The sequence below is a fragment of the Danio rerio genome, chromosome 8, assembly GCF_052040795.2.
Source record: "Danio rerio strain M-AB ecotype USA chromosome 8, GRCz13ab, whole genome shotgun sequence".
In the NCBI taxonomy this organism is placed as follows: domain Eukaryota; kingdom Metazoa; phylum Chordata; class Actinopteri; order Cypriniformes; family Danionidae; genus Danio; species Danio rerio.
The window spans coordinates 15,594,839-15,607,577 of NC_141028.1; the positions used below are offsets into that span (position 1 = coordinate 15,594,839).

General features: G+C 32.4%; 1 protein-coding gene across 7 annotated transcripts in view; it reads left to right on the forward strand.

The window, feature by feature from the left end:
* Positions 1-12,398, forward strand: part of lonrf1 (LON peptidase N-terminal domain and ring finger 1) — a 203,374-nt gene extending 190,976 nt beyond the window's left edge. For 6 of the 7 annotated variants that reach the window (XM_087262622.2, XM_087262623.2, XM_087262621.2 and 3 more), the window contains 9 exons: positions 2,105-2,305; positions 3,282-3,507; positions 3,692-3,800; positions 4,902-5,016; positions 5,615-5,736; positions 6,437-6,595; positions 6,689-6,851; positions 7,917-8,069; positions 10,696-12,267. In XM_087262622.2, coding sequence (XP_087118748.1) covers positions 2,105-2,305; positions 3,282-3,507; positions 3,692-3,800; positions 4,902-5,016; positions 5,615-5,736; positions 6,437-6,595; positions 6,689-6,851; positions 7,917-8,069; positions 10,696-10,854 — 1,407 coding nt within the window. In that variant the 3' untranslated portion in view covers positions 10,855-12,267. 7 annotated transcript variants of the gene reach the window in all.
* Positions 12,399-12,739: the final 341 nt, after the last annotated feature.

The window sequence follows — 12,739 nt, forward strand, 5'->3', positions numbered from 1 at the left end:
AAATTGTGTTATTATATACATTTTTATTTTATAAATTAAAATAGGTCACCATTTTAAAAAGGAACAAAACAAGCACCACATTAATAAAGAATAGTAATTTTTTTTAAAATAAGGGAACCATTACGTAAATTAAATAAGCAATTTCCACTTGAATTATTATACTCATTTAATTTTAAGTTATTTGTATTACATTTTAAAAAATAAATAAGCATTCCCCACATGAATTAATATACTTAATATTCAATTTAATCAATTTTATTTCATTAAAAAAAATAAATACATAAGCAATCTCCTCCTGCATTAATATACAATAATTACACTGTAATAAAAATAATTAAATTTAATTTAAATTAAATAGTATTTATAAAAAATAAGCAAACTCTACATGAATTAATGTAATTATTATTATTATTTAATGTAATTTTAAATGTTTTTATTACATTTAAAAAATAGACAAGCACTACAAGAATTAATAGTATTATATTATATTATATTATATTATATTTATTTTTCACCATCAAAAATAATTGCATGAATGAATAAATAAGCAAACGCCACATTAATAAATATACTAATTTTCATTTTATTTATTTATTTAAAATAATTTAAAAATAATATTAAAATAATAACTCATTAAATGCATATAAAATGAAATTAAATAAACAAACTACACATGAATAAATAGTATTGAATATTATATTATATTTTTATTTAAATTATTTTAAATGAGTGTACCATTAAAAATAAATAAGCAAACCCCACTTGAATTAATATACTTTCTATTTCATTTATTTATTTTTATTAAATTTATTGTAAATGATTTTAAATTTTCAATGAGTATTAAATAAATAAATAATTAAATTAATATAAAATGTAAACAAATACGCAAACTACACATGAATTAATAATACTGAATATTATATTATATTATATTATATTATATTATATTATATTATATTAAGTATATTAAATTAAACTCGGTCATCAATTTAAAGTGCATCCCATTTATCCCAATTCTAATAATTTAATTATGTTATTTAGTATTTTTTTTATGGAAGTTACAGAATTTCTCACAGCATCTTAATGTTGTATAACATGTTTTGCTGATTTGTTGTGGTTATCATCAACATGCAGGTTTGTCAGCTAACGGTGGCCCTGCATTTAGTTTATTCAGAACTATATCAAGCCAATTGTTGGCACAGTAGGTTTGGTCTCACGATAGCGTTGATTTATAAGTCAGAGGTCAGCGCAGTGGACACTGACCCGTTCTGTGCTCAAGAAACACTTCTAGTTATTTGTGTCCTGGAAGGTTAAGCTGTTGTAATGTGCTGTGGCCAAACTGATGTTTTCTATCAGTGCTGGACCATGATTCTATTATACGACGTAATTATTACTGGTGAAGCCTTGTGCCTTTCTGTTAAACCACACCGATTGTGCTGGGAGCATTGCATAGTCTGTATCTTTAAGAGCGTGTGTGTGTGTGAGTGTGTGTTTACAGAGGGCTTAAAACACTCTTATGTAATTAGGTGCTTTTTTTTCTCTTTGGCCTACTTTAGTCCTGCGAATGGTTGTAAAGGACAAATCATAATCTCTGAATGACGTTTGCAAGGATTGCTTGTAATTCCTGCAGTCTATTTTCTTGAATATTTTTCTATTGAACAGAATGAAACAGGATAAGTTGTGTGCATTATATAGTGTTGTAAAGTAAAGTAAAAATGTTTGGGTTTTTTTGAGTGCAAAACATGCCTAATTTTTGCCTTGTTTTAGAAACGTTTATATTTATAGACAAGCTTAAGATGGCACAATACAAATGTTTTAACTTAAGAAAAAATTAGAATGCAATATTTGGTGGAATAAACAATGATCTTTAAAACATTTTGTTAATCTGACCTTAATTTCTAAAGCAAAATGTTCGAAATAGTAATATTTTTATTTAAATTTTGCAAGGAATTTTGTCAAATATTAACATGTTTACTCGTATACATACCCAAATAAATGGTTTCTAATTTATTTATTTATTTGATTAATTAGTTATAGTATTCTCTTTTTTTCTCCACATTGTTTTCTAAATGCATTTGTTTCCTTTTTCTCTTCTCCTCTTAAGATCTTGCATGACCTGTTGGCTCCAGCCAGTGATAATGTCAAGGTTGGTTTGAGAGAGACGACCCACAACACTTGCTCTCACTTGCGCAGTAAAACCCTGGTGTCCGAAAACCAGGAACAAAACCAGCAAATCCAGATGCAAAACCAGCACCAGTCTGACATGTGGACAACATCTGCACAGCTGCTCCCTAAAACAGCAGAGGTACACCAGTCTGTCCTGCAGCAGCAAAAAAAAAAGTCCCCAAATTCCATCTGTAAAAACCTATAGTTTAGTTTAGTTTAAGGGTTTATCAATCCCCTTGGGACAATTCATTCTGACATGATGGTGGCATCACGTATAACAAGAGTGACACCCTTAGCACAATAAACGCCAACACTTAACATCAAGTACACAAACAAAAAACTGAAAGGAAAAATAATGATACAAAAATTAAATCAGGAATTTTTAATACGTTTTGTGCTAGAAATGTTTGATTTGTATATTTGCCACAACCTTTTCGGAAACTTCGTACACTGCATTACATTTTTTTATTTTACTTAAAGTTTTTCTCTTAAAGTTTTCAAAATAATGGATTGATAAAAAGAAATTCCCAAAATTCTCTCTGTCAAACCATTCATTAGAAATTTTTAGTACGTTTTGTGCTAGAAATATCAGAAATTTCAAACATTTTTTATTTGCATATTTATATTAATATATCAGAAACAAAAATGTTTGATATTCTAACACTTATTTTTTACATTTTACTCTGAGTTTTTGTCTTGTTTCTTGTCTAAACTTAAAATCCAAAAAATAAAGAAGCATTTTCTGGACAATTGAAAAATATTGTTTTATTTTCAGAAATAATAAGTCAAAATCAAATGAGTTTTTCCTGAAAACAAAGCTAAATAATCTGCCATTTGTGTAATTAAAATAATCTTTCTTCACCCCCTTACCCCCCCTCCCCCCACTTGCAAATTATTTAGCTTGTTTATCAAGACTAAAACTTGAAGTAAGAAAAGCTCTAAAAAAACATTGCAATGTCAAATGTTTCCAATATTGTAAAGCCCTAACTATTTGTACACTTTTTTTTTTTTTTTTTAAACCCTATTCATATATGTCACCTAAAGAAATAAATCTGTAGTTGACCGTGACACGAGCAGCTCCTAATACTCCAATGTCTCTCTTTTTCCATGTGCAGAAAGCAGGTCGGTCTGAAAGTCTGGAGCGCTCTGGCCTCAGCAGAGCTCACTCTCTGCGCATTCATGGGATTGGAGGAGTTGTGGAGGAGGGGCTTAAGAGAGTTAGCTCCGCCCCTCAGCTGGGTGACCCAGATAAAGGTGCACTGTTGAAGAGAAAGCTCTCCGTGTCTGAAGCAGGGCCCGGCATCGCACACAGCCACAGCACTAAATGTAAAAAACAGCTAGGTAAGTTGTGCCCCCTGACTAGTGCACGATGCCAACACTTAGTGTGCAAACGCTGTGTTAAAACACACTGGTGGTTTTTCAGTGACTGCAAACCAAACTATACAAGGCTATCTTTTGCATTTCCATTTGTGAAGTGAGTCGGAAATGAATAAAATTAAACAAATCCTCAACATTTCTCCTTCAGTGACCGCTAGTGCTGCTACTCCTGTGGTCATGGAGGAAGCCAAGTCCCATCAAACTCTGCCAAAAAACCTGCTGGACCCGAACGATTTTGAATGCTCTCTCTGCATGAGGTGAGGAAAGAGTGGTGTTCAAGTCAATCTGACTTTCACGTTCAGTGAATTCAAGGGCATATAATCAGCAAACTGATGCTTTTATTTAGTGTGTACTGTATGATGAATAATACAACGATTCAAGATGTGTAGTTTTATTCTAAGAAACTTGAGAATGTGTTATCACTTAAAGTCATATTAACTGCATTGGATTTGTTACATTTAATTAAGTAAAAATGTGTTATATGGCATTACTATTTAACTTGCATTTAAAGTTATTTTTATTTTTAAAAATTAATGACCATTTATTGCAAATATTTGTATTATGTTACTATTTTATTTAATTATAATTTAGCTTGTTTTATTATTTATAATATAATTAAATTATTGATAATTAAAATAATAATTATAAGTAATTTGTATTTTAAATTCCTTCATATTAAAATTTATATATTTTTGAAATCCTAAAGTTCAACAGAATGTTAGTAATTTTAAGTAACTGCAGAAAAATATTACTCTGCAATAATATTGTCTTGTATTTTTTGGAATTTTATGATCTTTATATTTTATTTTTAGATTTAAAGTAGACTTATTTATTGTAAATAAAATCGATTTAGTTTGTGTTTTTTATTTGTTAGTATTTCGTATATGTCAAATACATTATGTAAAATATCATTTTATAATTAGATTTTAAACAAAGTTCTTAATGACTTTCAACTTATTTTGTTTCAGTTGTTGTGCATTTGCTTGATTATTTTTATTTTCTATATTGATTCATTAATTTTGTATATAACATTACAACTTTTTAAAATGGAAAGTTTTAAATGAGAATTGTGTCCACTAGCAAAATAAGTTTTGTCATTAAAATTGGTAATAAAAATAATGCACAATTCACTGTTACATGTATTAAGTACTGCTAGTTTGTTGCTTAATGAAATAAAAGCTGAACCAATAGAGCTTTAGCTTAAATGAGTTAAATCCAGAGCCTGTAGTGAAAACTAAAAAAACTGTCAAATGGCTTTTCTGATGTCTCTGTAAAAATGCATGTTCTACTACCTCACTGAAATGAAAAGTGCTAGTTGTTGTTTAATAAAGCTCAACATGATCTCTTCTCTTTTCTAGATTATTTTATCAGCCCGTCACGACACCTTGTGGTCACACATTCTGCACAAACTGTCTGGAGCGCTGTCTAGACCATAATCCCCAGTGCCCTCTGTGTAAAGAAAGCCTGAAAGAGGTTTGTATCCCATGCATAACCTTCATTATTTGCATTGCAAGCAACATTCAACTAATTAATCTTAATAAGTAATTATAATTGCATTAATGTTTTAAGTAGCAAATTAGTTACTATCATGAGATTATTATGAGTTATTGCAGGCAGAATTATCCTCAATTTGTTTATTTTTAGTGAGGTTTATATGGTAAATGTTTAACGGTAAAAAATATTGTTTTTATTTTAAAATGTTTTTTATTTTATAAAAAAAATAGAGAGCTAAAATAGAAATATACATATAAAAATATATGCAAGTCATTTGTATTAATTAATATTATTTTATATTTTTCTGAAAATAGGATGTTCATTTTATGTAACATTTAAATATTAAAGTTAATTAAAAGAATTTATTACTTCAAATAAATGTTAGTACAAAAAAGTTACAATTGTTCATAAATTATATTTTTAATCTAATCATATAAGTATTATTTAACATTTAGGTTTCAATTAGCATTTTTTTATTCAGTTCATACATGCTTTTCATTAAGTGCATTGTACTCATGTTTCTATAATCTTTCTCCTTTTCTCTCTCTTCTTCTTCACTTCACTTTGGTTCTTGCAGTATCTTGCCTTTAGAAAGTACACAGTCACACAAGTGCTGGACAACATCATTAAGCAGCATCTTCCCAAAGAGCATTCAGAAAGAGTGAAACTGCATGCAGAAGAAACTAAAGAGCTCTCAGAGTAAGTTAGCACAACTGCTTTGTTCATGACCATCTGATCTAATCAAATTCATAGTTTGATGATTTCTGTTTTGAAGTGTTACATAAGATGACTCTGCACTAATTCCAGGCTCAATGTACTGTACATTTGTTGTGCATAATAATTTCCACCAAGATCCAAATCAACACAGAACCTAATGAAATAAGATTCACAAAAAATATATATATTTTTAAAATGTTAATGAGAAGTTTTATTTGCATTGATCATTGTATGGAATTTAAAAGAGCGCGTAATCTAATTCTCTTAGGATTTATCACTCAAAAACAGATCAAACAGCATTAAAAATAACACATTTTCAAAGTTTTGCAAACTGAACACATGCATTTTATCACTATTAAAAGGAAAAAAAAACAGGCAGTGTCTCATTCTCTAGTGTTTTTTCAACAGACATACAATCAGGCTTAATCTTTTGGCGTTAATATCAAGGCATTCAGCGATTCAGCAAGAGGCAATACACATAAGAATTACTAATTATACAAAGCAACCTTTAGTGCTCTGAGAATATAGTGTTAAATGAGTAATGGGCGGGGGGTTATTTAGTTTTTATTAGAGAGAAGTGTTTCTACAGGTGGTTTGTCAAACCCACTCACCTGTGTGAAACATACTTCATTAATAACAACTCACCCTCAATCTCTTCTCTCTGTTATTGTTCTTTCCCTAGTTTAACGAAGAATGTGCCCATCTTTGTTTGCACCATGGCCTACCCGACTGTGCCTTGTCCGCTCCATGTGTTTGAGCCACGATATCGTCTCATGATCCGCCGCTGCATGGAAACAGGGACGCGTCAGTTCGGCATGTGCATCAGTGACCCCCAGAAAGGGTACGTTTTTTATGTGTATATTTATTTATTTTTAATTTTTATTTTGTGGGTTTGCGAGTCTGTTTGCTAATTATTTCATTATGACGTGTTCAGGTTTGTGGATCACGGCTGCATGCTTCAGATCCGCAGTGTGCATTTCCTCCCTGACGGACGCTCCGTTGTGGACACAATCGGAGGAAAGAGGTTTCACGTCCTCTCGCGTGGAATGAGAGACGGATACTGTATCGCCAACATTGAGTATCTGCAGGATACAAAGGTATACACTCCTGGATGTTTAGCATATTTGAGTACAGCCCATTTTGAACATGAATATTTGTGTCCATTTCTCAGTGAATATAGGTAATGTATTTTAGTGAATTTAAACAAAACAGATTTATTAAACGTGTATATTTAATAAAATTTTATTTTAGTCACCAAACCTATTTAGAAATTGAAAGATAATGCAATCAAATTCAAGCTAAAAATTGCAATAACAAAAAATTACAGCCTACTAAATTTTTCTAAAATTTTTCCTCCTATTAAAGTTAGTTTTTAGACCATTATCGTAAGTTATTTTGTTAGATAAGCTCCAGATTTGGCTTCAGTACTGACTAATGTATATGCACAAATCTAATTTTCTATAGCTTCCTATTAAAAATATAACTTAAAAGATAGATTTGTGAGGGGTGTAGTTATATATGCTGAGCACTGTATATATACAGTAGTCAACATTTGAATCTTTTCATAATTGTCCTAATACAGTAATGGGCTTTGTTTAGTAGTTTTAAGTAATCTTTGATGAAAGGTAATGAATCGCTTCAAATGTTGACTACTGTAAATGTGTATATCTGTGTAAAAAAGTACCACTGGCCATAACAAAAAATCCTTAGCGTTTTCTCAGTAAAAGTCTGAACTTTCATTCATAATAGTCTTAAAAAGGTCTTAAAGTCTTGAGTTTGACTTAAAAACAGGAACTCTGTTTAAATGTGACCAAGTTTTAACCACTTTATTACAACATTTACTCTCCTTTATATTAAATAAATAAAGAATGTGATCTGTGATTCAGTCCTAAAAACATGCAAGTACGAAAAAAGCTAAATATATTTTGCTGAAGTTTTTGTTTTACTCTGACATAACTTTTAATTCCTGCTGCTCTTGGTAGATTTTCCTATTCATTTCACTAATTTACACTGTTTACTAAAGCGCTCTCGTTCAAGTATCTTGTATGGAACCCATATGTTATTTTCTAGTACTCTTACTAAAATGTAAATAAATCTTGAATTACAGGCACTGTGTTATTAAAGGAATAATAACATTGAGAAATGATGTTTGTGCATTGCAGGTAAACGATGAGGAAGATTTGAAGAAGCTGCAGGTGTTGCACGATCAGGTGTACGATCAGGCCCGTAAATGGTTCCAGAACCTGGAGAACCGTTTCCGCAACCAGATCCTGCAGCACTTTGGGCCGATGCCTGAGAGAGAAGCAGACATCCAGGTATATATCCTGCTCACTGAAAACAAATCCAGCTCTCTCCAAAAAAGTCTTTACCCTACAATAACCTGAGCATGAGGAAATGGGTCAAAGTGGATTCAGGGTTGCGTTTACATAAGTGCAGTTGCATCATAAGTGTGTCACAGAGAGCGGAAGTGAATTTGGCAGCTCTCACAAACACTCTGTCTGGTAAACATATTAGGGCGTTGTCCAGAAAAGGAATGACATGCTCTGAATATTATACAGAAAATGATATGCTTGTGTAAGCTCCAAAAGCAAAACACTTCCCTATATGCTGGATTTCAGTAGTCAGAAATGTGATTTTAGAGGGCAAATGGAGATTTGAACTGATGTTTCCTGAGCTTTTATTTTGCTCGTTAATTTCTTTTTTTTTTTCTTTTTTTTTTTTTTTGCAAAGTAGAGCATGAAATTTAAGGGGTCATATGATGAGCAATCACACTTTTTTAATGGTTTGAGATTTAAAACAAAGCTTTATGCAGCTCAGAACTTTCTCATGAGTTATAAGAGCTGTAAAACCTCACATCAGTGATGTAAGAAGTTAGATCTGCATAGTCATAGTGAGGTAAAAAGAGGACACCAGGAATTAGCTTGTTGAGTTCATTTGATAGTAATTCTTAGACTATTCTTGGTAGTTTTTATAGCATAAAACAATCCTGAGTGTAAAAACATTTATGAAAAATATAAATGATTTGAAAACTAAAATTAATCTAAATAGAAGTATTTTGACTCCCAGTAGCACCTTACAGTAAGGTTCTGTTTGTTAGCATTAGTCAACTGTATTAGTTAACACGAACTAACAGTGTAAAATACTCCTGATACATTAAATAAACAGGTAATCCTAAATCCAAAAATAGTTATACATCAGTTAAATAAAAAGTTGTATCTGTTAGTTTTAATCCTAACATCAACCAACAATTGCATATGTTTTACAGTAATATTATATTTATCATTTCTACTAAGTTAGCAGAGATAAATAAATACTGTAACAGCAGTTCTCTCATTGGTCACGTAAACATTATTAACTAATTAAAATTACACTTTTAAAAATGAGAATTTATTAATGTACAATATATACTATCGTAATATAATAAATAACAGTATAATATAATATAATATAATATAATATAATATAATATAATATAATATAATATAATATAATATAATATAATATAATATAATATAATATAATATAAATGACTGTAAAACCAATAGTGGATAAGTCAACATATAAAATAATTTCTAAACAGCTGAAAAACGATACATCCCTTAATAAAAATAAATAAATAAGAATAATAATTACATCACCATTTATACTTTCTCATTAGTTTTTTCCTCTGTTTAACACAAATGATGATATTTTGAAAAATGCTGGTTGCTGGCACCCATTGACTTTACAATTACCACAGAAGTCAATGCCTCCCAGCAACTCGCATTTTTCAAAATATCTTCTTTTGTGTTCACCAGAAATAGGTTTTGAACAAGTAAAAGTTAAGTAAATGATGACAGATTATGACTATTCATTTTAAAATGACACCTTTAAAGGTGCCATCTACTTAGTAGGTCTATAGATTCTGGAAATCTCCAGAAACAGTTTTTTAAGCTCATTTATTACTCCATAAAATACCCCTAGAATCAGGTCCATGATTGACCATATATGGTTCGTGTTGTGAATATTAATAAGCACACACGATATACGTTGAACACAGACAAATATAAACTCAATCACAATAACGTTAACCTATTTTGCTTACCAGATCTGTTGTGGATAAAGTTCAATATAATTGAACTTGACGAAAGAGAGTGTTAGAGATGTATTGAGTTGTATTTTGAACAGCACAGTCAAAGAAAACACAGCCAGAAATTAATAGTTAACAGTTAACAGTTGAGCTGAGGGATTTGACAAGATTCAGCAGTCTACATGTGTTTGTTGAAACGTATGCATCAAATTTCACAATTAGCATGATAAAATAACTAAATATGTAACTAAACATACCGTATGCCTCTTCAGAGTAGAGATGAATGAATGTAGAATCTGTAAGTCCTGCATTTTGCGTCCTGAGGCGAGTTTGTCTTATGCTGTAGTAATGCACAGTAAACAATTTGGGGCTCACGTTTTCAAAAGAAAAAGTCCCACATACATAATAAGTGAAATATACGCTTAAAATAACTAAAGGAAGAAAATGATCACTGTTGTGTCACTTGAAATCGTTAACTTATCAAATGCAGCCTGTGGCGTGCAGATGAATGATTTCAGAGCTTTTTGATCATCTCAGAGCTGTATATGAGCTACTTGTCAGGTCCGGATGAATGACCTAAAGCAGGCATACATGCAAATGAGGAGGACATGGTCCATGAGTCTCGTCACAGTTTGTGTTGTCATCTAATTGGCCCATTGTTCACCGGGGTTTTACACTCTTGGAATTTACATGAGAACGAGGAAACTGGTGTCTGAGGCTCATAGTATGCCCATTTCCATACTGATCTCTCATTATTCTACCATGCCTTGGTATACCCAGATTGTGATTATAGGGCACCTTTAACAAACTTTTGTTAACAATAAAAAAAATCGCTCAACTAAATCTCTAACCACCCTTTCTTTGTTTTCCAGGCCACTCCTAACGGTCCAGCGTGCTGTTGGTGGCTGCTGGCTGTTCTTCCTGTCGATCCACGATACCAGCTCTCTGTCCTCTCCATGACCACACTAAAAGAGCGACTAGTCAAGATCCAGCACATCCTCACGTACCTGCAGAACCTGCCCAGCAAATAGAGCTTCCACACAGACGACACACCAGCTCATGCTAGCCAAGACAAGACGAAAAGAACTAGCAGAAACTCCACCCGAAAGACCAGCACACATGTAATTCATGCAGAGAAACGGAAGCAAGAAAGGAAAGTGTGTGTCATTTGATTCTTCATGCAGACCTCATTTTTGAACACTCAGTCCTGTAGTATTTATTGTCCGTTCTCATTTGATTTGATTTGATTTTTAAATGACCTACGTTTCTGTCTGATGCCCGTAGCCTCCATACAGTGCTTTGAGGGCACAAATGTTGTCGGAGAGCATTCCTCATTTTTATTTGTGTGTGTGTGTGTGTGTGTGTGTGTGTGTGTGTGTGTGTGTGTGTGTGTGTGTGTGTGTGTGTGTGTGTGTGTGTGTGTGTGTGTGTGTGTGTGTGTGTGTGTGTGTGTGTGTGTGTGTGTGTGTGTGTGTGTGTGTGTGTGTGTGTGTGTGTGTGTGTGTGTGTGTGTGTGTGTGTGTGTGTGTGTGTGTGTGTGTGTGTGTGTGTGTGTGTGTGTGTGTGTGTGTGTGTGTGTGTGTGTGAAAAGATAGAGAACAAGATAATTTAAAGGTGGATTTTTAGACACCAATTCTGAAGACAAGACCATTTCGATGTGTTTTCTTCTAACAGCTATCCAGCATTCGGCTGAGCTTCTGTCTTGACCAGTCAATCACGCACAAGAGGTCGTTTTTTAAGACGCACTTGCATTCGTTTGTGACACTTTTGCAGTAATGGACACTAATGAAACATGCAAGGCCTTTGCCATGGTGTTTATTTGTGCCGGGGAAATGAAATACTTCCAGAACTCTCAGTAGTTAAACACATATCATTGATATTTGCGGTGGGTAAACAACCCGTCACCATGTTGCAAGTGTCTCTTTTTAGTTACACGCTGCACTCTGATGCATGCATAGGTCATTATGAGACATTGATGTCATTTTTATAACAGTAGAAACAACATTGCTAAGGGAAACTTGCAATATTTTGACTGACGTAGACTATCAGTGACTGCGACCGGCACCACACTGAGAGGAGACGCAGGAAGCATTCTGCAGTTTTGATGGTGATGGATGCTAATGCTAACTCATACCCGTGTGGTGCTTGCTGTGTGCAGACCTACTAACTTTTGCCTTATAACGGCTTGTTGCATTCTGCTCTTATGGTATAATGCATCGGCTTGTTTTTGTTTAGTTTTTCATTCCTGTTGCCGGAGGAATAATTCTGTGGTTTAATTTGTCATTCGCCTCTTGGCCAAAATCTTTTCAAGTGTGTAAAAAAAAATGTTAAATAATGGCTTTGTTGTATGTAAATCGTTTTGTTTCGAAAGTAATTTTTTACGGCTCTGCTTAAATATTTAAGTTGTCAACTTTCAAATAAAATGCACATCTTTTTTCATTAAATCTGTGTTTAATTTATTATTATTATTATTATTATTATACCATAATTTTATAAACTGTTTCCAATTTAGGTTTCTTTTTGTTATTATTTTTAGACCTTTTCAAATAAATAAAGGCACATTTTCCCCATTGTATCTATGTTGTTGTAATTATTTTTTATGCATTCATTCATTTTTACTCACACTATTCATTTATATATAGATATATGTAGACCAGGGGTGCCCAAACTTTTTCGTATAAATAGCCAAATATCATTGAGAGCCGTGGGGTGAAGGCAAATATTCCAAACTATATTACATTAAAGTTGCCATGTGCAATTTCCAAAAAATGTTCATCATATTCATTCATTCATTCATTTTCTTGTCGGCTTAGTCCCTTTATTAATCCGGGGTTGCCACAGCGGAATGAACCACCAACTTATCCAGCACGTTTTTACGCAGCGGATGCCCTTCCAGCCGCAACCCATCTCTGGGAA